Source organism: Panulirus ornatus, chromosome 39, assembly GCF_036320965.1.
Source record: "Panulirus ornatus isolate Po-2019 chromosome 39, ASM3632096v1, whole genome shotgun sequence".
NCBI classification, from domain to species: domain Eukaryota; kingdom Metazoa; phylum Arthropoda; class Malacostraca; order Decapoda; family Palinuridae; genus Panulirus; species Panulirus ornatus.
The window spans coordinates 12,697,516-12,723,889 of NC_092262.1; the positions used below are offsets into that span (position 1 = coordinate 12,697,516).

Here is a 26,374-nt window from a genome sequence, read left to right on the forward strand (position 1 = left end):
ATGATAAAGGAGGTGCGGCTTCCATCACCTGGGGAGTAGCATTAAATAATTCCCACGTAATGGACTCGAAAAACTTGATAATTATCTTTAATAAAGTTTCTCTCTGCCGCCCCATACGAGAGGATAAACTATAAATCTACAGCCATGGTTTTCATCCCTCTTCCTCAGACTTGGGTGTGAATTATGGAGGTTTAAACCTCTGTCGACCAGGATAATAAGGTCGACCAGTCAGCGGTACAGGAGACCCGCGTTATGCCTGCTGGACGACCGCCCACCTTATCTCCACCCACACACCTTCATAATCAGTGGTCAACGCAATACACCTCATCCTCCCTAACATAGCCAAAGGCCTCTATCAAAATCAAATCTTCATCTAAGCCTTAGGGCTACCTAAAGAAGGGGAACCAGCTGTAACAAAGGTAAATAAAACTGTGCGTGGCAGCGGCGCCTGACACCCCACTCTGAGCGTCCCTGTTCTTCTCCAAGCTGTCGGTCAGGCTCCTCCCTCGTGTCTTATCGCATTTATCAACCCCAGCCACCTCCCACGCCCTTGGGCCTCATCAGAGACACCTCATCTTACCTTAACAGTCACAACGGAGGACAGACATGGCTTGAGAGAGGCCGAAATCACGATGATAGTAGGCAGGCCGGGGTGATCTCCTGCAGGGGAGAGGAACCCACCGTGATCACGTGACCCTGGCGGCGGCGGAGAAAGCCACGTTGCCACGTCTAGGTTCCTCAGCTGATCCTAATGTAAACACCAACCACCGTGAACACGTGCCTACACGACCCAGGAACACGTGCTCACTACCCAGGAACACGTGCCTACGACCCATGAACACCTGCCCACGACCCATGAAAACGTGTTCACGACCCATGAACACTGCCACACGACCCATGAACACATGCATAAGACCTAGAAGCAGCCACGCGACCCAGGAACACGTCCCACGACCCACGAACACATGCCCACACGACCCATCAACATGAGCCCACGACCCATGGACATAGGCCCATTACCCATGAATACATACTCACCCAGGAACAATTGCCACACGACCCAGGGACACGTACCCACGACCCAAGAACACATACCCAGGACCCATGAACACGTTTCCTCGACCCAGGAACACTGGCCACGACCCAGGAACACGTGCCTACAACCATATGATACAAGTGTCCACGACCCAGGAACACGTGCCCAAGACCCAGGAACATAATTAATACTTTTTGATCCATAAAGTCTTTTGATCGTTATAATTCTCTCTGAAGAGGTCAACCATTACCTGGCCTTGAGGTCTGCAAGATGCGATTCGGTGATCGGTCTTGTTGTTTCTCTCAGTTGGTCATTGCTTGGTCTCGTTGGTCATCTGCAAGAGAGGTCAGTCATTGCCTGGCCTTGTGCCTCTGCAGGATAGGTCGGTCATTGCTTGGTCTCGTTCTTCATCTGCAGGAGAGGTCGGTCATTGCTTGGTCTCGTAGTGGTGCTGTAGGAGATGTCATCATTCTGGTCTTGCAGTACATTGCAGGAGACCTCGATCATTTGATTTTGCAAGGTGTTCAGGAGCACTCAACCGTGGCTTGGCCTTGTGGACCTGCTCGTCAAAATCATTACCTGGTCTCGGGGTGTTGCTGCAGGTGAGGTCAATTGATGCTTGGTCTCTGTGTTGCTACAATAGAGGTCACTTGTTACCTTGTCTTGCAGTGTTGCCTTAAGGGAGTTCAGTCATTGCCCAGTCTTGCATTGTTACTTCAGGTGAAATCAGGCTCCTGTGAATTTGCATTGCTGATCATGTTTTTTTTTTTTCACGGGCCCACCAAGGTTCAAACCGTGTCTGGCAGTCAGCCCACAGGCAACCCAGCTGTTTATCCTAAAGGGGCTTGTTGATAAATACTTAGCTTAGGCTGGTATGTGTGTGAACACTGGGGTGGCCTGTGGCCTAAGTGGTGTTGGCATGTGGACCAAGAGAGCCCAGACACCAAGTAACTCCTCAGACACTTTATCTTTAATGCCTGTGGCATCTAGTCCAAGTTTCATTGCACACTGCTGTACTTTGAAATGCTCCTTGCTTCTAAACTTACATCATCCACAACTGAAGGGCCCAACTAACAGTAATCCTAGCAAAAGTCCTGGCAAGTTTCCCTCTTTACTTTCATCGTTTGAAAAAATACCGACAAGCATCTTCTCTATTCCTATTTTCGTCCTATACTAATACCATTGTAAAATATATGTTGTTTTTCACTTTCCAGGAAGGGGATAGTATCACATGCCATTTGGCAGTCCATAAAAATTCGTATTGTCTAAGTATTTCACTTAAAACACATCCACCCTTTTCTGTACCTTTTCATCTATGGCCCACATCTTACATTCATACCACACCGCTGGGACTACCATACCATCAAACATGTTCCATCTTTGATATAAACCTCTGACAGTGATTTGTCTTTCTATACACCCCTCTGTGCATCTTGGACCTTAGACCTCCATTACCCACCCTATGACTTACTTCAGCTTTCATTTTTCTATCTGTTATGTCTACTCACAGATTTTCAAGAAACTCCACTTCCTCCAGGTTCTCCATTTAAATTCACACTCTAACCAACCTCTCTCTCTCTCTCTCCCCCTACTAAACTTCATAACCTTACTTTTGCTTTTATCTACTCTCAACTTTTTCCTTTCATACTTTCTCCCAAACTCAGATAACAGTTTTTGGAATTGCTCATTCAAATCCCAGATTATGCTCTCTTTATAAACTGCCCCAGGATGTAGCATGATCACGCAATATGATTTTAATGGTAAGTGCATCCTATGTTTGTCCTTGCCATTCTGTATACATATTTATAAAAAAACAAATGGGGTACAAGATAATACTTTTGCAGCTTTTAAAAAGGAAATACTTGTCTTTTAGGAAGAAACAGGTTATACATGTTTGGAAAGGCATGAAATGATGGCATTTCAAAGCTCACTGGTATAAAGGGAAAGAAACAGATGGAGTTGATCCATCATTAACTTGCTGACAGTCACATCATAATGATGTGATGTAATGGTTTGCCGAGAACTGCATGGTCAAGCTAAAGGTAGAAACACTAATAAGGCAACCTTTAGTAACAGACACTAAGGTAATACTTATAGGTGTGGAAAAAACCCAGCAGTACTACATCCACAAAACGGGTCAAGTTTTGAGGTTACTCTGGAGGAATCAATAACTTGCACTGCTTTCAACTTCTGTCGAATGCTTATGTACAGCTAGAACCATCCTAAACTTGAAAGTAGTACTCCATGCACAAATGGATAATTCAAATATACAAGCAGAGTAATTATTGAGAAAAGAACAATCTTCAGCATGTGAACTATACTTCCAGCTATTCACAGGCGGCCTTAGCTACCTGAGTAATGTGGGGTTTCCAGGATGGGTATTCTGATGATACCAAGCATATCAGACGGGTTACGTGATGAAATCGTAAAGCATTAAAAAAATTGTAAGGTTTAAATAGGGAAGTTGGGAAAAGGTTGAGCTTGGGAAATTAAGCAGCATTTATGTTTGTGCCACTGGAAAGTCACATCCAAAAAATAATTTTCCGGAAGTAATTGTGGTGAGATGTAACACAGATAATGCAAGAGAATAAATGAATAAGAAAAAAGTATCAAGTTCATAACTGAATATTCAGTGTACAGTCACCAATATATAAAGTAACTTTCTTTTTGCATCTCTATATGAGAGATTTTGCAGACCACTGAAATACATTTTTCTCTACATTTGGAACATTTAGTTGGTCTGCCATTGTTATTCATCATTAGGCTAGACTCTAACAATAATAAAGATTAACCCTTTCAGGACATTCTAAAGTTTAAAAAAAAAGGTGTCTCCTGCGAAGAGCCAAATATATATTGATAAGAATTATGAGACATTTAAACAACAAGAACCAAGTATACCTAATGCATCACAGACATTCAAACCTTGGCATGATGTAAAGCTTTTTAAATATTGGTATACCACAGCCATTTAAACCCAGCATATCTTCAGGATTAGTGCTTGTGGGTTGCAATATGGCATCTATACATACACCTAGTAAGGGAATCACTGGTTCTTTCTAATATAGCAGGGAGAAGTAGGCAGACAAGGTAAATAGCCTCTGGTAAGCACTCATAAGGTATAAGTGTTTGACCTTAAAGGGTAAATCTTTAAGACAACAATAGGATATTTCTAGCTATGATTCAATTTATGTCTATGAAGACAGAGCTTGGTTTGTAAGTTTACCAGCATCTCTGAGAATAATTTTGAGGTATATGAATCTCTTCAAGCCCTGTATTTACAATGATTAGGTGTTCATCATGAGTTGCAGTATAATCATAAGGTCAGAAATATATATTTTGTTGGTAAATGTTCAAGTGATTTTAAGAAAAATACGAGAGTTTGTAGCAGGACAGGCCCATGAGGGACACCACTATTGATGCACATAGAAATGTAAGTTGAGCCATCATATCTTTTGTTGACAGTCATAAATATATAATGGGCAAAAGCATTCCCTGTCAAAGTCACATGGGTTAAGGAGGCAATGTGATGACACTACCCTACTAAGGTGAGAAAGGATGAAATGAAAATATTATTCATATTATGCAAAAGTCAATCTTCATACACATAATCCCTCTACGGCAAACTGCGACTGTTCAGCCTATTTCAAAAACCACTTTTCCATTTAATCTCTTTCCCCCCACCAACTTGGCAGGAGAAATAAGTTCAAGGAAAATCTGTTGCTATGTGAAAAGTTAAACAGGCAATGTGTCTTGCATTCATGGTTACCAACCCTACAGAGACAACAGGATTTATTGTGTTCATTTCCTTAAATCAACTGAAACCACTGGTAAATATAATCTACTTATTGGGTGTACATTATTACACCTTACATTTCAGTATAAGGAAATTAAAATTCTGAATAGTTGTACAGTATTAATTTATCATCAACTGATAACTCAAATAGACTAAATATGGAAATAACATGGTACTTACTTAACTCGGACATTTTCTCACACCAAAATCCCATGTTGGTTGGGATTCATGATACTATCCTCTATACACATATGACACATACATTTTCTTAGTTACACATTTAGAATAAATCTACAGACAATATCAGTAAATATCATAATCTCTAATGTCATAGTCCTAAAATGAGATGTGAAGACCTGGGATTACTTACTGTGTATTATGGTCGTTGTGTCTTTCTCCAGAATAACCCTGAGAAGTGTATCTAATCTGTATGTACATAAACAGTATGCCTTACTGAGATCATATAGCTTTGGGAGGATTCTTATATCACTACTTGTGTTTTGAACACAATATGTATACATGTCTACATCCACTCAGACAAATCATCAACTACCATAAAAGGCCACCTTCAATAAACAAAACTTCCAAGATTATAAAACTACACTTCAAAATATATAATAACATGACAACATCAACTGTCACCCTCAATTTGAATTTACATACCTTGATTTACATACATTTTGATAAACAAAAATCATTTCCTTTATTGTGAGTATGAGATGATCATAACTCCTAATGACTTTCAGATGTAGCCCACAGGACAAAAATGCCCAATGGACCTGTCAAAGCTGATCAAGCATCAAACAAATAAATTTCACCTTATTTCAGAGCTCACTTATTCAGACATACACCTTCAACTATCTTATCAATGCCATACCTCAAAGGGTCACTGCAAATAATCACTTGGCTGTTCCAAAATCTAATTCAGCAGGAGCAAAGAGGGCATATGGCAAAATCACTTCACTGTACAAAATCATATGAGCTGGGAAATTAATATGCCACAATGACAAGCTTAACCAAACTTCATGGTTGATGGCTGCTATAAGAAAGCTGAATTGACATCCGAAAATCGAAAAATTTTGGTTGATTAGAGTAAATATTTCTCAGCTGTCATAACCTCAACATCCTTCCAATGATTTCTTAAATATTCTTTGAATAAATGCATAAATGATATAATTTTCCTGTCTTAAATGCAGATAACTAAATGAGACGTGATACTGATGGAAGGATACCATTCAAGGTGCCATATGAGTAAACTTAAAGTGATTCCTAATAAAACTGCATTATAAAACGTAGTACACAAGAATAACAAAATCAATCTTACTCAATACACTATTCTAATGAGTAAAGTTGTTTTGATAAGAAAAACTTGCTTTGTGTCACAGACAGAAGTCTGTACTAGCGAGAAACTCTGTTTCGATCAGACCAAACGCGAGTCTAATGGGAAAAAAACTAGCAATTCATCCTCCAATCATAGCAGGTTGATAAAAAGGTACCTTGATTAGGTTGTGATACATAGCCATACATATGTGTAGCACATATGAGACAGCCATATTTAGGCATTCCATCGCCCATGCCATCTCAGCAACGACAACAAAAAATCCCTTATGATCGCACTCCACCAATTGTACAAACTACTTAATATATAATAAATTTTCATAATCCCTTTTCAAAATCCAAGACCATATACAAAAGATAAGGGTAGCTGGAAGGCATGTCCTAGTTCCTCCAGCTCATATGATGGTGATTACTACTATGGAATCCCAGCAACCCTTCTATGAGATTCATGCAGCTTCAAGGCTGTGATCCATGTGGGAGCACGTTTCCTCTGAGGCACAAAGGTCCCTGTTTATAATGTTCTCTTTTCTCTCTGCAAGCAGTGGCTTCTCACTTGCAGTTTAACATAATGCAGGCGGAGTCTGGAAATACCAGCTCATATATACTGCACTAAAAAAGAAGAAAACTTATTCCCAATCTAAACACTACTTTCCTGTGTCATGCATAGGGGCTGGAGGAACAGTAGCTTTGTATATAGACTAATGTGAAAGCATTAATGGACAATAGTCATTTACTCAAACCTGCTAAATATTTCCTTTTCACCAACATCTCCAACCATGAAACATTTAATCTCTATCATGAAAACTTAATTGCATCAGGTGAAATTCAAAACTGGGCAAAATACATGATAAAATTACTTATATCAAAATACTTATCATGTTTTACAAATTCAGTCAAATTGGCTTATCCAAAATACATAATTCATGTAATCAATGGACATGTCAATTCATCAAAGTACAAAAAATATGCAAAAGTAATATGTGGCCTATATTGTAAATGCCAAAATTGTCATCAGAAAAACATCACAAACATGATCAATTCAACTACCATAAAATCTTAATCTTTATAAAAGTAATCAGACATCTCATGTTAATACAATCAAAATATCACAAAACGTAACCATCTATGAACAACTGGCAGGAAACTTAATGGTATCATATCTGGAACTGCAATTACTCAAAATGATCAAATTCCACATCCCTATGCTATAGACAAATTACATATAAAGTAATGTGGAATTGATTAATACTAAAGGCATTCAAATACACTGGAATAATAAACCTTTAATCTTGATTTAATACTTAAATCTTTATGCATCAAATTCTTCATGGCTATCAAAAACACCTTATAACACTAACATTACCTCCTTTAGGTAGAGAAAAGGTTACAAGACTGGAATACTTCTGAATAAGAACATTTATACCAATGTTCATTATATCATATTTCATCATACAACCCTGGAACCTCTTTTATGGCACTCCTGCAGCTTTGAGGCTGTGCTCCATGTAGAACAAGGAAACACTGGACTCCTTTGGAGAAAGATCTTCAATGAGGCTTTACTACTTTCCATACAACGACAATGATACAGCCTCAACAAAGATGCTTTCTCACTTGCAGTGTAACCACATGCAGGTGAAGTACAGGAACACTCATATCTTACAAACATTTTATATATATATATATTCTATTTTCCATACATATTTGCCTTTTTCCACATAGCGAGGTAGTGTCAAGGACAGATGACTAAGCCTAAGAAGAAAAAATCTCACTCGGCCTCCTTCTCTGTTCCTTCTTTGGAAAAGTAAAACAGGAGGGGAGGATTTCCAGTCCCTTGCTTCCACCCCTTTTAGTGGCCCTCTACAACACACAGGGAATATGTGGGCAGTATTATTTCTCCCCATACCCAGGGAATATACGTGTCAGAGGTGGAGGGATCAGGGAGAAGTGGGAGTCCAAATTACAGGTGGAAGGATGGAGTGAAAAAGATTTTGAGCGATCGGGGCCTGAACATACAGGAGGGTGAAAGGCATGCAAGAAATCAAGTGAACTGGAATGATTTGGTATACTGGAGTCGACGTGCTGTCAATGGAGTGAACCACGGAATGTGAAGTGTCTAGGGTAAACAATGGAAAGTTTTGTAGGGCCTGGATGTGAAAAGGGAGCTGTGGTTTCGGTGCATTACACATGTCAGCTAGAGACTGAGTGTGAACAAATGTGGCCTTTGTCGTCTCTTCCTAGCGCTACCTCGTGCACACGCAGGGGGAGTGGGGTGCTGTTTCATGTGCGGTGGGGTTGCGATGGGAATGGAGAAGGCAGCAAGTATTCCTGGTAAATTATATGGGAGGGTATTGATTGAGAGGGTGAAGGCATGTACAGAGCATCAGATTGGGGAAGAGCAGTGTGGTTTCAGAAGTGGTAGAGGATGTGTGGATCAGGTGTTTGCTTTGAAGAATGTATGTGAGAAATACTTAGAAAAGCAAATGGATTTGTATGTAGCATTTATGGATCTGGAGAGGGCATATGATACAGTTGATAGAGATGCTCTGTGGAAGGTATTAAGAATATATGGTGTGGAAGGCAAGTTGTTAGAAGCAGTGAAAAGTTTTGATTGTGGATGTAAGGCATGTGTACGTGTAGGAAGAGAGGAAAGTGATTGGTTCTCAGTGAATGTAGGTTTGCGGCAGGGGTGTGTGATGTCTCCATGGTTGTTTAATTTGTTTATGGATGGGGTTGTTAGGGAGGTGAATGCAAGAGCTTTGGAAAGAGGGGCAAGTATGAAGTCTGTTGGGGATGAGAGAGCTTGGGAAGTGAGTCAGTTGTTGTTCGCTGATGATACAGCGCTGGTGGCTGATTCATGTGAGAAACTGCAGAAGCTGGTGACTGAGTCTGGTAAAGTGTGTGAAAGAAGAAAGTTAAGAGTAAATGTGAATAAGAGCAAGGTAATTAGGTACAGTAGGGTTGAGGGTCAAGTCAATTGGGAGGTAAGTTTGAATGGAGAAAAACTGGAGGAAGTAAAGTGTTTTAGATATCTGGGAGTGGATCTGGCAGCGGATGGAACCATGGAAGTGGAAGTGGATCATAGGGTGGGGGAGGGGGCGAAAATCCTGGGAGCCTTAAAGAATGTGTGGAAGTCGAGAACATTATCTCGGAAAGCAAAAATGGGTATGTTTGAAGGAATAGTGGTTCCAACAATGTTGTATGGTTGCGAGGCGTGGGCTATGGATAGAGTTGTGCGCAGGAGGATGGATGTGCTGGAAATGAGATGTTTGAGGACAATGTGTGGTGTGAGGTGGTTTGATCGAGTAAGTAACGTAAGGGTAAGAGAGATGTGTGGAAATAAAAAGAGCACGGTTGAGAGAGCAGAAGAGGGTGTTTTGAAATGGTTTGGGCACATGGAGAGAATGAGTGAGGAAAGATTGACCAAGAGGATATATGTGTCGGAGGTGGAGGGAACGAGGAGAAGTGGGAGACCAAATTGGAGGTGGAAAGATGGAGTGAAAAAGATTTTGTGTGATCGGGGCCTGAACATGCAGGAGGGTGAAAGGAGGGCAAGGAATAGAGTGAATTGGATTGATGTGGTATACCGGGGTTGACATGCTGTCAGTGGATTGAATCAGGGCATGTGAAGCATCTGGGGTAAACCATGGAAAGCTGTGTAGGTATGTATATTTGCGTGTGTGGACGTATGTATATACATGTGTATGGGGGTGGGTTGGGCCATTTCTTTCGTCTGTTTCCTTGCGCTACCTCGCAAGCGCGGGAGACAGCGACAAAGCAAAAAAAAAAAAAAAAATATATGGATATGTCTGAGCATGTATATGTACGTATATGTTGAAATGTATAGGTATGTATATATGCATGTGTGGGCGTTTATGTATATGCATGTGTATGTGGGTGGGTTGGGCCATTCTTTCACCTGTTTCCTTGCGCTACCTCACTAACGTGGGAGACAGCGCCTAAGTATAACAATATATATATATATATGTGTATACGAGTGGATGGACCATTCTTCATCTGTTTCCTTGCGCTACCTCACTGACATGGGAAACAGCGATTAGGTATATAATAAAAACAATAATAACATAGGTAGATAGATAGATAAATATAGATAGGCAGATAGAATAATATATGAACTCCAAACAAAATGTCAAGAATATGTAGAAATTTCTTTGGTACAACACTTCCCACCTTCATGTGGCAGATTCACTAAGCCAGAATTAAATTTCTGGACTGCTATCGACATAGCACAACATCTTCTTAACCTATGGCACATAAAAGATTAATCTGACTAGTACTAAATCCAACCACTTTTGACTTCTCTGGTCACATGAACAGGGTGTCTAATTGCAGCTGGGTGAAATGGTTGGGGGAGGGGGGAATCTGAGGCAGGCATAAATGGGATACAATCACAACCTTATGTTTATCAGCAGAGCTTCTAACTGTTTTGTTACTGTTCATCTGCTAAGAATAATCAGTCCCATCTTTCCTACATACACAACTGTTACTATGTCTGATTTCTTTCAGCCTCATTTCCACCTATTTCACACAAGCACTTTCATTCTCTCTTACCACTATGTTTTGCTTGCCCTACGACAATGTTCCATATTTACAGACACCAATCTACAGAGTGTGTGCTTCATATATGTAAACATACATAAAATCTTGAGATAATACTTGAAAATGGAAATTTTCATTAATGAGAATGAGTAAAATGAACACATAACTATGTAAGGTACAAGAAATCAATTATTTCTTGTATCTTTTGCTGAGTAAATTAAAAATAAAAAGCAAAATATAAATTCATCTGCACCTAATAAACATCATAATATCTTCATTGAATTATCTTTAACATGGTATTCATAAATATGAATTAAATCATCTTTAACATTGTATTCATAAATAATACAAATACAAAATTTTCTGATTAAAATCAGCCAATAAAATTTCGGTGATCAAGACAATACATAGAAATCTTTCTGCTAATTGTACAAAAACAAAAGTTAGCAAAGATGACATCACAGACAAGTTGGTAAGCAGTCATACTGAGCTTAAATGAATTTCAAATAATTCTGTGGAAAATTAACATAAAAAATACAGCATCCTTAAATCGATTTTGGACAAGCCTCAATAGCCTGTACCAAATTATGGAATCTGTGCCAAATACTTAGGTTTGATATGCAAACAGTCCCACCTGCACGGTGAAGCTGTGATTCCTGTGTAAAAAATGAGAGAAAAAAATTAGGGATGTGATAATTTTCTCTTGAATATAATATTCCTTATGTTATACCTATCTGCATAAGTCAGGAAGGTTCAGTTTACAAAAATCCACACCATCTACCACTGACCATACTGTACAACTATTTTTCTGTCATCTTAAATAAACTAGTTATGATGGAAATTAGTGAAAAGACTTGGGGAGCTGTCACCAATGACACCATGAAAAAGAAAAACATTCAGTCATAATTCAAACACCTTTTTCTTCAATACTGATTTTGGTCTTAAGGATAGTCATTTAATGTTAAAGTATGGGAAAATAGTGGGATACTAAATCAGACATTTAAATGAGATAGCTTTCATTCTGTTCCACCACATTTCAGTCCTACACCATAATCACCTGACTAAATTCATCTCATGAAATACCCCTTGCATATAAATAATGAACCAATTTTGTGACAATACACAGCCCTGATGAACTCCCATATCAATTCAAAATCACTCACACATAGTTTTTTCACACAAATAACATGTCCACTCCAGTCATCTGACTTTATTCTCATGTAATGTTCCTTAAATATGGTGACTCTCCATGCACTGCTACAGCTCTTTCAAATGGCTCATGTCAACATTTATTCTCACAAAAGAGATATTTCCATAAAGAGGTAGTAAAAGCTTTGCGGAAGATGAAAGCCGGCAAGGCAGCAGGTTTGGATGGTATTGCAGTGGAATTTATTAAAAAAGGGGGTGACTGTATTACTGACTGGTTGGTAAGGTTATTTAATGTATGTATGACTCATGGTGAGGTGCCTGAGGATTGGCAGAATGCGTGCATAGTGCCATTGTACAAAAGCAAAGGGGATAAGAGTGAGTGCTCAAATTACAGAGGTATAAGTTTGTTGAGTATTCCTGGTAAATTATATGAGAGGGTATTGATTGAGAAGGTGAAGGCATGTACAGAGCATCAGATTGGGGAAGAGCAGTGTGGTTTCAGAAGTGGTAGAGGATGTGTGGATCAGGTGTTTGCTTTGAAGAATGTATGTGAGAAATACTTAGAAAAGCAAATGGATTTGTATGTAGCATTTATGGATCTGGAGAAGGCATATGATAGAGTTGATAGAGATTCTCCGTGGAAGGTATTAAGAACATATGGAGTGGGAGGCAAGTTGTTAGAAGCAGTGAAAAGTTTTTATCGAGGATGTAAGGCATGTGTACATGTAGGAAGAGAAGAAAGTGATTGATTCTCAGTGAATGTAGGTTTGCGGCAGGGGTGTGTGATGTCTCCATGGTTGTTTAATTTGTTTTTGGATGGGGTTGTTAGGGAGGTGAATGCAAGAGTTTTGGAAAGAGGGGCAAGTATGAAGTCTGTTGTGGATGAGAGAGCTTGGGAAGTAAGTCAGTTGTTGTTCGCTGATGATACAGCTCTGGTGGCTGATTCATGTGAGAAACTGCAGAAGCTGGTGACTGAGTTTGGTAAAGTGTGTGAAAGAAGAAAGCTGAGAGTAAATGTGAATAAGAGCAAGGTTATTAGGTACAGTAGCATTGAGGGTCAAGTCAATTGGGAGGTAAGTTTGAATGGAGAAAAACTGGAGGAAGTAAAGTGTTTTAGATATCTGGGAGTGGATCTGGCAGCAGATGGAACCATGGAAGCGGAAGTGGATCATAGGGTGGGGAAGGGGGCGAAAATCCTGGGAGCCTTGAAGAATGTGTGGAAGTCAAGAACATTATCTCGGAAAGCAAAAATGGGTATGTTTGAAGGAATAGTGGTTCCAACAATGTTGTATGGTTGCGAGGCGTGGGCTATGGGTAGAGTTGTGCGCAGGAGGGTGGATGTGCTGGAAATGAGATGTTTGAGGACAATGTGTGGAGTGAGGTGGTTTGATCGAGAAAGTAACGTAAGGGTAAGAGAGATGTGTGGAAATAAAAAGAGCGTGGTTGAGAGAGCAGAAGAGGGTGTTTTGAAATGGTTTGGGCACATGGAGAGAATGAGTAAGGAAGATTGACCAAGAGGATATATGTGTCGGAGGTGGAGGGAACGAGGAGAAGTGGGAGACCAAATTGGAGGTGGAAAGATGGAGTGAAAAAGATTTTGAGTGATCGGGCCTGAACATGCAGGAGGGTGAAAGGAGGGCAAGGAATAGAGTGAATTGGATCGATGTGGTATACCGGGGTTGACGTGCTGTCAGTGGATTGGATCAGGGCAAGTGAAGCGTCTGGGGTAAACCATGGAAAGCTGTGTAGGTATGTATATTTGCGTGTGTGGACGTGTATGTATATACATGTGTATGGGGGTGGGTTGGGCCATTTCTTTTGTCTGTTTCCTTGCGCTACCTCGCAAACGTGGGAGACAGCGGAAAAAAAAAAAAAAAAAAAAAAAAAATTGCTTTGTCGCTGTCTCCCGCGTTTGCGAGGTAGCGCAAGGAAACGGACGAAAGAAATGGCCCAACCCACCCCCATACACATGTATATACATACACGTCCACACATGCAAATATACATACCTATACATCTCAATGTACACATATATATACACACACAGACACATACATATATACCCATGCACACAATTCACACTGTCTGCCTTTATTCATTCCCATCGCCACCTCGCCACACACGGAATACCATCCCCCTCCCCCCTCATATGTGCGAGTTAGCGCTAGGAAAAGACAACAAAAGGCCCCGTTCGCTCACACTCAGTCTCTAGCTGTCATGCAATAATGCCCAAAACCACAGCTCCCTTTCCACATCCAAGCCCCACACAACTTTCCATGCTTTACCCCACACGCTTCACATGCCCTGATTCAATCCACTGACAGTACGTCAACCCCTGGTATACCACATCGATCCAATTTACTCTATTCCTTGCCCGCCTTTCACCCTCCTGCATGTTCAGGCCCCGATCACTCAAAATCTTTTTCACTCCATCTTTCCACCTTTAATTTGGTCTCCCACTTCTCGTTCCCTCCACCTCCGACACATATATCCTATTGGTCAATCTTTCCTCACTCATTCTCTCCATGTGCCCAAACCATTTCAAAACACCCTCTTCTGCTCTCTCAACCACGCTCTTTTTATTTCCACAAATCTCTCTTACCCTTACATTACTTTCTCGATCAAACCACCTCACTCCACACATTGTCCTCAAACATCTCATTTCCAGCACATCCACCCTCCTGCGCACAACTCTACCCATAGCCCACGCCTCGCAACCATACAACATTGTTAGAACCACTATTCCTTCAAACATACCCATTTTTGCTTTCCGAGATAATGTTCTCGACTTCCACACATTCTTTAAGGCTCCCAGGATTTTCGCCCCCTCCCCCACCCTATGATCCACTTCCGCTTCCATGGTTCCATCCACTGCCAGATCCACTCCCAGATATCTAAAACACTTTACTTCCTCCAGTTTTTCTCCATTCAAACTTACCTCCCAATTGACTTGACCCTCAACCCTACTGTACCTAATAACCTTGCTCTTACTCACATTTACTCTTAACTTTCCTCTTTCACACACTTTACCAAACTCAGTCACCAGCTTCTGCAGTTTCTCACATGAATCAGCCACCAGCGCTGTATCATCAGCGAACAACAACTGACTCACTTCCCAAGCTCTCTCATCCCCAAAAGACTTCATACTTGCCCCTCTTTCCAAAACTCTTGCATTCACCTCCCTAACAAAATGATTCAGTAGTGGTCTAATCAATAAGTTACAGAACCAGGACTTTGGAAAGTCCTTTTTCATTACCTTTATCATGAAGCTTTATCAAATTCAATATAAGCTGAATACAAAACTCTCATGTCTTCTTAAATGCACCTTGATTCTTACATAATCATATGAGTTTCACTTACAATCCAACCATATACCTTGCTCTTGCAGCATATAAGTAATGATACATACCATTCTGTTGATATCACCAATGCATACAAAGGGTTTGTTTGGCTGTAATGCTGCCACCCACTTGCTGTGGTCGTGGTGTGTGGAGAAGTTGGTGGATGCTGCCCGTACTGACAAACTCTCTATATTTTCTACCCTGTACAAATGTAAAGTTAAATTTGTAATACTGCAGTCCAAGATAAAGATACCATTCTTAAGCACGGTGACAAGATTACAAAGCCCTTAAAAAGATCTCAAGACATATTTTGTTAATCAAAAAGACATGCAATTCCTTTTTTAACAGAAAAAAAATCTAATTGAAGCAATTCATATATAGTGTTGGTATAAACAAACCTAAAAGGAAGCATATGTATGTTATGATAATATGTATATTATCAATCATTGTAGACTTTCTCATTTCAAAGGAGTCGCAAACTACCCTGTTCCTGCAAGCAATGTAATGTGAAACTGGACGACCCCATCTAAGGGGTTCTGTGTGTGTGTCTGTACGGTAATAACATTATCATGTATCGATGTTACTGGATTCCGTCTGCTCAAGGTTTCAAGAAGAGTATAAAGTCACCTTTGGTAAGGCTGTATCATCATGAGTACAGTCTCATCAAAGAACTTCTCACACCAAAGGAGTCTATTTTTCCCTATTTCTGGAAATAATGTAGACTTGAGATGCAGTAGCCATTAGAAAGGTCTTGATACACCAGAACTCTTTCACAGAAATTGGTCCAGGGTAATCATAAATTTTTTTTTTTTTTTCATACTATTCACCATTTCCTGCATTAGCAAGGTAGCGTTAAGAACAGAGGACTGGGCCTTAGAGGGAATATCCTCACCTGGCCCCCTTCTCTGTTCCTTCTTTTGGAAAATTGAAAAAAAAAAAAAAAAAAATGAGAGGGGAGGATTTCCAGCCCCCGCTCCCTTCCCTTTTAGTCGCCTTCTACGACACGCAGGGAATACGTGGGAAGTATTCTTTCTCCCCTATCCCCAGGGTAATCATAAATAAATTAACAATATCTTCATTATTATTATACATAATCGGTTTTCCATGTCAACAAGGTAGCACCAGGAAACAAACAAAGAATGGCTCATCCACTCATACACACATATATACATAAATGCCTATATATGCACATATACATACATATACATATCAGTATATACATACATACACAGACTATTTTTTTCTTTTCAAACTATTTGCCATTTCCCGCGTTAGCGAGGTAGCGTTAACAACAGAGGACTGGGGCTTTGAGGGAATATCCTCACCTGGCCCCCTTCTCTGTTCCTTCTTTTGGAAAATTAAAAAATGAGCGGGGAGGGTTTCCAGCCCCCCCCGCTCCCTCCCCTTTTAGTCACCTGCTACGACACGCAGGGAATATGTGGGAAGTATTCTTTCTCCCCTATCCTCAGGGATAACATACACAGACATACTTGTTTGCCTTCATCCATTCCTGGTGCTACCTGCCCCACAGGAAACAGTATCGCTACCATGAGAAAAAATGAAACACAAGTCCAGAATTTCATTATTTACACGTGGTTACCAGCAAATATTTAGATCATGTGCATAACTGTGAATCTACTGCATATCTATATAAAAGATTGAAAACAGTGTACATAACACTATACAAATACATATCTAGTACCAAAAATCACATACTTGTGTGTAGTGTTACAAGACGATGGAAGAGGGTTGGGTCCATTCCTCCAGCTTTCCACAGCAATGTCTGTCTCCAATGTAGGAGCCACTAGGCCACTATACAAGTCTGGACAAGAGCAATGAAATATTATCATAAAAATCTATAATACTAATTCTTTAAAAAGGCTTTCCCACCTACTGCCCCTTTCATATGTTCACATTCAACAAACCCTCTATCAAATAATGCCCATCAAACTGGAACTCCATTCCCTACATATACTTATTTACACTTATTTTTCAGGTTAAATATTGCCAATCACTAATCCTGTTTTGGAATGCAACTCAAAAAGCTGCTCCCCAATTTCATTTACACTAGGTACCCTATATCACCCAGTTACACCAACTTCCACATCAACCAGCCTTGCATCTGATCCAATTGCACCACGGTTTGACACACTGCAACAAAATTCCCAAAGCACTCATTCAGCTTCTCTCAAAAAGCAACTCTTTCTTCATCATTCCTCTGATTACCAGGTGCAATCAGCCATCTCTCATAATTTGCTTCTGTTCTGACCCACATCAATCTTGAAATCACTTTCTTATACTCTCCTTCATCAGAGGTGCTACCCGCTTTCTCTCTTCCCTTTACACTAACCCTGGACTTTGCCCCTAAATTTTCCTAAACTTTTCTATCCACTTTTCCTTGAAATCAGTTTCATCCAGAATCAGAAAATGCAGGTCCATTTCATCAAATATACCTCTCCCTACTCATCTTTGATTCATCCACACACATTTAGACACCGTAGCCCTAGCCTTTGAGGATGAATTCTCATTTGGTTCTTTCTTCCAATACTATTTTTCGAATGTGATAATACAAAGAAGGCATGGTTTCCAGCCACTACTCCATCTCCTCTTAGTTGCCTCTTACAACATACAGGAGATAAGTGGGAATATCATTACTTCATTACCCCCAAGAACTAGGAAGTAATTGTATAATGGCCATATTGTACAGTGGCATTCCTGAAAGGATTAGCACTTTTACATATGAAGGGTTGTGCTCTCCCAGTACCCCTGAGGTGGGAAACGTATAAACAGCAAGCACTTAGAGACTCTTATAATATTCTCATACATTAACTGTTAAGCTGTGGTGAAGTGTTTTTGGTTTTGTATTCTTATTCACAGCTCTAACAGTATTTTATTTGTTATATTATATACATCAAAGAATAAATTTCTATCCAACATCACCTCTAGAATCGACCTGTAGAGCATACTACTGCTAGCACATACATATTCAAGATAACAATTTCTGCAACTGTTTTGGTCTGAAGTTGTTTTTCTACATGCAACTGTTCATAAATGACTACTTTATGACATTACATACAACCAACAGTAAATCTTATTTCAGCATTATCATTACCAAATGAGTTTGCTTGGCTGTATACTACTAACATGTAAACCAACATGTAAATGTTTATGATAACCATGAATTTCTGATGCTGCACTTGGTCTTACATTTAGTTTGGTATATGCATTTGTTTGTAAATAACTGCTCTGTGATACTATATAAGCCAAAAATCTTAAATCAACATCATCATTACAAAAAGAGTCTGGTGATCATCAATATTTACAAATAACATGATGTGAAGGGAAGAGGGCCTGCTGAACTCTAAGATGAATGGTATGGCCAAATAATGCAGAGAAAAAGTTGATGCACACCTCAAACCATAAAAAGTCCAAAAACTAATGTTTACACGATTTTTCAGGTCCATGATGTACACTCAGTCCAGTGTAAGCAAGCTAATTGTTTCAAAAGATGGACATTTAAGTTATATGTTACGAGTGTTAATGGCAAGAGGACTTAACGGAATAGCACCATATTTGTTCTCAAAAAGAGAGTCCCCTGCCTCTACTCCTAGAGCTCCAGCCTTGTCCTAAGCCAGAAAAACCTCTGCCCCTGTCTCTGTCCTGCATCTGACTCCTACCGCCAATAGAAATATACACTTTCAACGAGCGAAAGGGGATGTATAACACTGCCTGTGAAACTCCATGGATGATGACACTAAAAGAGGTGCTTCCCACAGAACTACCATTCTGTTCATGCTTTACCCGAGGCTACAGCTTGAGCCTACAAGAAAAGGATGAGTAATCAAAATCATTCATCCTTTTTTGTTACTATACTTAATCTAACTATGAAACCTATTAAAAGAAACAGGGAAATGAATTTCAAAACTGAATACCTTGCTTGTAGTTCCTGTACTTGGCAAATGATGTGAAAGTTCTGCCACCCTGAGAAACCAGTGGTGTGATGCGGTACCAGGGAGAAGCTTGTGGCCTTTCTCCCTGCATCACTTTCAGTAACATGGAGAATTTAGAAGCCAGTGCATCAGGCATATTGGACGCATAAATAAATGGATTGTTTTGAAGCAACTGCCTCCCTAAAATACAAAAAGAACAAATGACAATGATGATTTTAAAAACAAATAACCAACAACTTAATTTCTTTTCTTTTCACATCCCTACCAAATTGCCTCTCCCACTTCAGTGAGATTACACTAGGAACAAATGAATAATGGCCTTACCTGCACACACCCACTACCTGGCTGACATGTGAAATGCACTGATACCAGAGCCTAAAATACACGGATAAGCTGCCTACTTACTTCAAGTCAGCCCATTTACCAATACTCTTCAGTACTCCCTTTTTAATATATTGTAAACTACTCACATATTTTTTTGACTCTAAAATTATAGGAATATTCAAAATTCTTCTATGGATATAACTGGAGGTGACTATACCCTCTAAATCCCAAATGCCTTAGATTTATAATGTACACATCATCTCCTGCATCTTTTAGCACCAAACACATATCCAAAGCATTTCACTATTCCTTATATTCATCTTCTAACCATAATATTTCCTATCTTTGTTATATATTGTATAAAGAACCAGCACATGTGAGTTTTCACAGTTCAAAATTACCCTGATCAAAAATTCATTGAACTTCTAAACCATTCTACCTAAATATCACGAGGTGTAATATTAAATAATACCATGTTTTTACTTTCAGTTTCTGTTGAATAGTTTCTCCATCAACGAGGAAATTTTTGTTAAAAACAGTGTAAAAAGACTAAACATAAGAACTGGAAAAATACATTTTCAAAAGAGCATCAAAATGAAAAAATAAAAATAAAACTGTAACCTAAACAATGGTTAAAACATTACAAAAAGGACATTGCTTGCCCTTAAATCCAATTACTACCCTTGCTTTTCATGAAGGGGAAAACAATCTTATTAGAATTATGCCTATTCATTAATTTCATGGATTTTCTCAAACATTAAGAGTTTCTTTTTGCTCAGTACAGTGTTATATCCATGATATTAAGAACTAACAAGTACATATCAACTGATAGTGACTGAGAGTACAACGCTTCGATAGCAATATATCATCCTCAATTCATAATGCCCTCGTGATTTCACTACCTATTATCATCAGTCTTTAGTAATTACCCTACTGAAGTTCTATTTGATAAGTGCAACAAAAGCTTACCTAAGTTATGAGACTGGTCAGGGGGAAGACTGATACACAACATGGTCTGCCCATAACGGTGAGCTGAAGATGGATACGAGTACCCATCCTCAGGGGGTGGAGGATACATGGGTACAGAATGTACCAACCAAAATCCCCCATTTACTGTCATCAGTACCACTCCCTTTGTATGACCTTTTGTCATAGACTTGGTTCCATTTGGAAATTCATCATTGTACATAATGTACGCTGCATTCTGTGGTAGAGCAGATGTAAAAAAATGTATTGTGAATAAAGCAGTTTGGAAAAAAAATCACATGAAAAAAATATCTCCACAAAAAATATGTAATATTATGCTGTAGCTTGTACAATCAAGAGTACACTTTAGAACTGCTTTATACTTTGAGTGAATATGATACAACATCAGGGTCCCAACAGCAAAAAAATATTAAATTCCCTGATTTTTTCCTGTCAGTTTTATGTTTTCTCGGTAAAACAAAATCTCTGTGCCTTCTAATAAATCTGTTATAGCTGCATTTTTGCTGAGAAATATCTTAAAACTTTAAACCAGATTCAGATAAAATACTATATTTCTTCAAGTTCTGTATTATCTTAATCATGAACTCTGAAATCATGACAGAACAAATCTTATCACATAACCACATTCAAAACACCAGACATTTCTACACATGACTTACTCTATGTATCCTTTTCCCTGATGCCTGTTCCCTCTGAGAACTCCACTACATATCTGGTCTGACATATGGTTGATGAAATTAAATCCAAAAGTATGCAAAGTGAAAAAAGGCCTTCATATGAATGTCACACAGAGGGATACAAGCTGCAGCTATCTGTTTAAAGCCAACAAATGAATTTAGGCAAAAAATGTTAAGAGAAATGTAAAGAACCGAATGAAATTCTAAATGCTGAGAGCATACAAAAGATTAAAAGCTGCTTGATAGAAGAAAAGTTCAAGAGATGGACTCAAACTAAGTACTGTATAGCAAAAATATGTAAATACACAAAGGCAGGAGCTGCCTCACTGTTTTTTCTAGGAGTGAGTTCATTTCCAAAAGGGCCTTACAAAACTGAACCAGCTCCCTTTCCTTATTATGTCAAACAGCACAACAAAGCAATTACCTTCATCAACTGTTGATCTGTATATAGTCTTCTAAGTGTCTGTGCAGGCATAGAGAACTCGCTACCAATGCTCACGTTGCTAAGCACCCATACAGTGGCTGAATCGTGATACTCGCTGAAAACACTGGAAACTCCACCACTCTGCAGTCTTAAAAACGTGCAAACTGTTATGAACAGCTTCTACACTATTGCTATTACTGGTAAAGAAGGGCACAGACTATACAAGATCAGGGGTCTCCCCAGAATTTTTTAATACGGTGATGCAGAGAAAGGTAAATCCACATGGGATCTCCCCTTCTCTGGAAGCTTAAGCATTATGAAATTTTTCAAACACCCTTGTAAGCTATTTCCTGAAACTTAAAACATTAAATAGCATTAAATGGACCACCTAAATGCACATTCAACTGCCAAACGCTATAAATTTTCAGATGGTAAATGCTACCTTTGAAATTTATCATGATGGTGAAAGAGATGGTGGAGTACCAGTGTTACATTCTTTGGGGAGATCCCTGACAATAATAAATACAAGGTGACTAAACGCTATTTAGTTTTTACTTTCTATTAATGTGAATTCTATACCTATGACTGATGATAATCACCTCTATACTTTTCATACAAACAATGCAAACACTGCTGCAGCAGTCTACCACAAGATTATGAATATGCATCATTCTAAAAGCTAATACATAAATTCTCTTTTCCAAGAGACCATTTCTACAACTAGAGGGTGTTCTCTTTAGCTTTAAAACAAAACCCTTTGTTCCTCAATTCTCAGAGTAATTAAAGTGGGTAAAATACTAACCTACAAAATTCAAATATCATACTGTGCAAACTTTAAATCAAGCAAGTATGCTTTCAATTATATCATGAAATCTTCCTCTTAATGGCATGACATAATCATGCAACAACCAACCTGATGAGTGTGGCATTTCGTATGCTTTGTCGTTTACTAATCACTGCCTATCAAATTATATAATTTTCAAGGATAAAATTTTCTAAAGAACTAACATAAAAACTATAAAAATTAACATGCTGGTGAATATCACCTTAAATGATCTTGTATATTAAAAAGTTTGTCATACCCATAACTCTATGAAATGAGAAAACTAGACAGAGACCCAGCCCTCCATCATGGTGTCACATGATGCCAATATATGAGCCTAAAAGCAGTCTATTATGTCGATGAGCAAAACTCATAAACACAAATGATGATTAGGTGTAACTTACCAGCACCAGTGAGTTCATATCTGAGGCAATAAAGTCATTCATAATGGTAACCCTACTTCTCACCATATTTTGTACTTCATTGTACATAATAACCTGTCCATTAACTAGCTACCTATTATCAATTATATTAATGAATTTTCACAAGGATTAACTCAAATGTCTTCATCATAGCCATGAGTAATATGATATAAAAGTATAAATCCTATCAGGTAATGCTAAATGAAAACATAATCTAAAGAAAAACTACAAACTAATAACTAATGAATATTCAAATTAATGGTCGACCAGTTTACAAATTCAGTTTCATACCTGGTTGCAGTTTCAATGGTGAGATACATATAAGCAGTTCCATTCTTCAGTGGGCCAAAGTCTTCATGTTTAGTATGTGGTAATTTATACACCACAAACCTGAAGACAATAAAGTACATATCTCAATTCACAGCATGCGCAATAAGCACGAGATAAGGTATTCATGATATACATATCATCATAAAACTCCGGAACCCTTTACAGGACTTCTGCAGCTCTAAGCCTGCACTCCACTAAAGAGCAGAGACATGTTGGACTCCATTTGAGAGAGGATCCTTGACAAAACTCTGCTCCTTTCCATCAAGTGACGATGATACACTCTTGAAAAAGGTGATTTGTCGCCTGTATAGTAACCCAGGGAATGGATGACAGTTAAAAGGGCACAGGTGGTTCAAGATAGCTGTACACCAACGAACAGGCAGAATTTAGATAAGGTACAAAATAAAGAAGAGGATATAGAGAGACTGTAGTCAAAGAGGGGTAAGTCACAATGTAAATGAGAGAAACCATACTTAGAGATTATCAGGCCTAGGTCCATCATGATCTTAGACTAGGCTGGAAAAGGACCACATTCAAACGAGGGGTTAAGCAAATTTTTCAAAACTTTTTGTAATCATTCAAATGCACCAAGTGCTTCAAAGGCATTCCCACTTTTCCCTGTAGTTAAATATAAAATGACAGGTTAAACTGTGTGGCCTTAAAGTTACAAACTTTGTAACACACTACTACAGCCTTTCAAGCAAAACTATGGTGATTTGATGTTACTGTTAGTCATGCATGTATGGAATATCAACGCTGTCAGGAACATGCATCCTCATTCAAACAAGTAAAGCAGCAACCATAAACTAGAGCCTTGTTACATCAAAATTAACAAGAGACCTGTCCTAACCCAAAAGGAGCAGATATGCAAAGTCATAAAAAATCCATAATGTAAACAAGTTCTGGTATCATGCAGAAACAAAAGAATTCACAAGTACTGCAATCACTTTGACTTTTGAAATGAAAATCAAGTAACATATTCCTTATGTCACCTTTAGAGTGTTACATGGGGCCTTATCAAATCACGTATTATGTAGGTTAACCTTAAATTTTGTCTAAATTTCTACATATACTAAGTTAAAAGACTAATATACCAGCTACCAAATTACTTCCTTTCATTGCAGTACAAAATTCCAATATTCATGCAAAGGTTTCATCTCTGAGGATATATCAAATGAATCAATACATGCAGGGTGTACAAACTGTCTCCCTAAAAAGATTTTGCATGTGTCTCCTTATTACCAGTTTGAATCATATATTTCTTTCCAATAATGAATAACAAAGAATCTTTCCTTCAGTTATGCCGTACAACTTGAAACTTAGGAGGCATATGGCGCCGTTCAATACATATTTACATTTGCCTACCCAACATTCTTCTTGCCTACACAGGGTTGTAACCTAAAGTAATATAAAAAAATGGGGATGGTTCATTTGTTAATTATATTTCTGATTTTCTTGGGAGTTAATGATGTTAATACAAAAAAGGAACTGTTGTTCCTTGAAGTCACAATAAACTATGACAAAATACTACATACTGATGCCTATCCACAACCCAATAGAATACACCCAAAAAAATAAGCCATTTCTTTGACCATATTGGAGTTAAAGCACATGAAAAGGACAATCATATTTCCACCCTGACATGACCATATCTCAGCCACTGTCCATGAAATCTTGGCATAAAGATGCCTTTTACAAATGCCTTATGCCATGCAAATACCATATTCGTCATCTAATTATTTCTAGACTATTTTCTACATGGAAAAAGCATATATCATATGCTTTTGACAGTTTTTTCGCCCCATTTCAGCCATAAATGATGAGATAAAGATGATGTTGAGTCATACAGGACACGAGTATGATAGTGAGTCTGGGTATAATAAACATGATTGACTGACCACTGCGGTGACTATGATGGTGAGTAACGACCCTAGTGGTATGAGGCTGAACATGCTGGCGATAATAAATCTACATAAACTGCCTAAATTTCGTTATAAATGATATTTAACGTATACAATACAGGGAGACATATTGCATCCGCTCACGAATGTTGGACTTTTCGTCCGCTGTAATACAGTACTGTAATACTTACAGGTCCACCGGATCTCCCTTCTGGTCCCGGCAGCCATACCAGTTTGACGTGTCCGGCGGCTCGTCCCGTGTCATGCAATTCCAGATGCAAAATGTCCCCAAAAATATGACTAAAGAGACTCCCGTAGCCAAGCAGTTGGCCATGTTTACAGCACAGGAGGGGCCATCTGAGTGAACCAGTTTCCGGAGCTTCGGCCGGCGGGTTCGGCGCTTCGGTTCCGAGCTTCGAACTCCTGCTTCAGGTCTCCTCTTTAATGGAGTTTGTTGAATTATTATTTGATTGTGTAGCCTTAGCACCCCTTTAATGGAGCTCCTGCAGCATGGAGGGTTGTGCTCCATGCGGAACACAGTAAGGTGGGCTTCTTGAGAGTGCATGATGTCTCCATGGTTGCTTAATTTGTTTATGGATGGGGTTGTTAGGGAGGTGAATGCAACAGTATTGGAAAGAGGGGCAAGTATGAAGTCTGTTGTGGATGAGAGAGCTTGGGAAGTGAGTCAGTTGTTGTTCGCTGATGATACAGCACTGGTGGCTGATTCGGGTGAGAAACTGCAGAAGCTGGTGACTGAGTTTGGTAAAGTGTGTGAAAGAAGAAAGTTAAGAGTAAATGTGAATAAGAGCAAGGTTATTAGGTACAGTAGGGTTGAGGGTCAAGTCAATTTTAGAGGTAAGTTTGAATGGAGAAAAACTGGAGGAAGTGAAGTGTTTTAGTTATCTGGGAGTGGATCTGGCAGCGGATGGAACCATGGAAGCGGAAGCGGATCATAGGGTGGGGGAGGGGGCGAAAATTCTGGGAGCCTTGAAAAATGTGTGGAAGTCGAGAACATTATCTCGGAAAGCAAAAATGGGTATGTTTGAAGGAATAGTGGTTCCAACAATGTTGTATGGTTGCGAGGCGTGGGCTATGGATAGAGTTGTGCGCAGGAGGATGGATGTGCTGGAAATGAGATGTTTGAGGACAATGTGTGGTGTGAGGTGGTTTGATCGAGTAAGTAACGTAAGGGTAAGAGAGATGTGTGGAAATAAAAAGAGCGTGGTTGAGAGAGCAGAAGAGAGTTTTTTGAAATGGTTTGGTCACATGGAGAGAATGAGTGAGGAAAGACTGACCAAGACTTTTTGGATTTTCGTTCCATT

General features: G+C 39.1%; 2 protein-coding genes across 2 annotated transcripts in view; both read right to left on the minus strand.

Moving 5' to 3' along the window:
- The window catches only part of LOC139761155 (uncharacterized), a 34,150-nt gene extending 33,430 nt beyond the window's left edge, over positions 1–720 (minus strand). The window contains exon 1 of the mRNA XM_071685117.1: positions 581–720. The gene's annotated coding sequence lies outside the window, so the exon portion shown is untranslated. The remainder of the gene's footprint in view (positions 1–580) is intronic.
- A 4,218-nt stretch (positions 721–4,938) lies between these two features.
- On the minus strand, positions 4,939–25,445 carry DNaseII (deoxyribonuclease II). Its single transcript, XM_071685121.1, has 8 exons — positions 25,244–25,445; positions 23,113–23,211; positions 21,577–21,724; positions 20,458–20,692; positions 19,147–19,344; positions 16,931–17,036; positions 15,283–15,415; positions 4,939–11,380 (listed from the first exon to the last, which is right to left on the minus strand). Exons 1-8 carry the CDS (start codon positions 25,384–25,386, stop codon positions 11,270–11,272), a joined length of 1,173 nt encoding a protein of 390 aa, XP_071541222.1. The 5' UTR covers positions 25,387–25,445; the 3' UTR covers positions 4,939–11,269.
- Between the last annotated feature and the right edge of the window lie 929 nt (positions 25,446–26,374).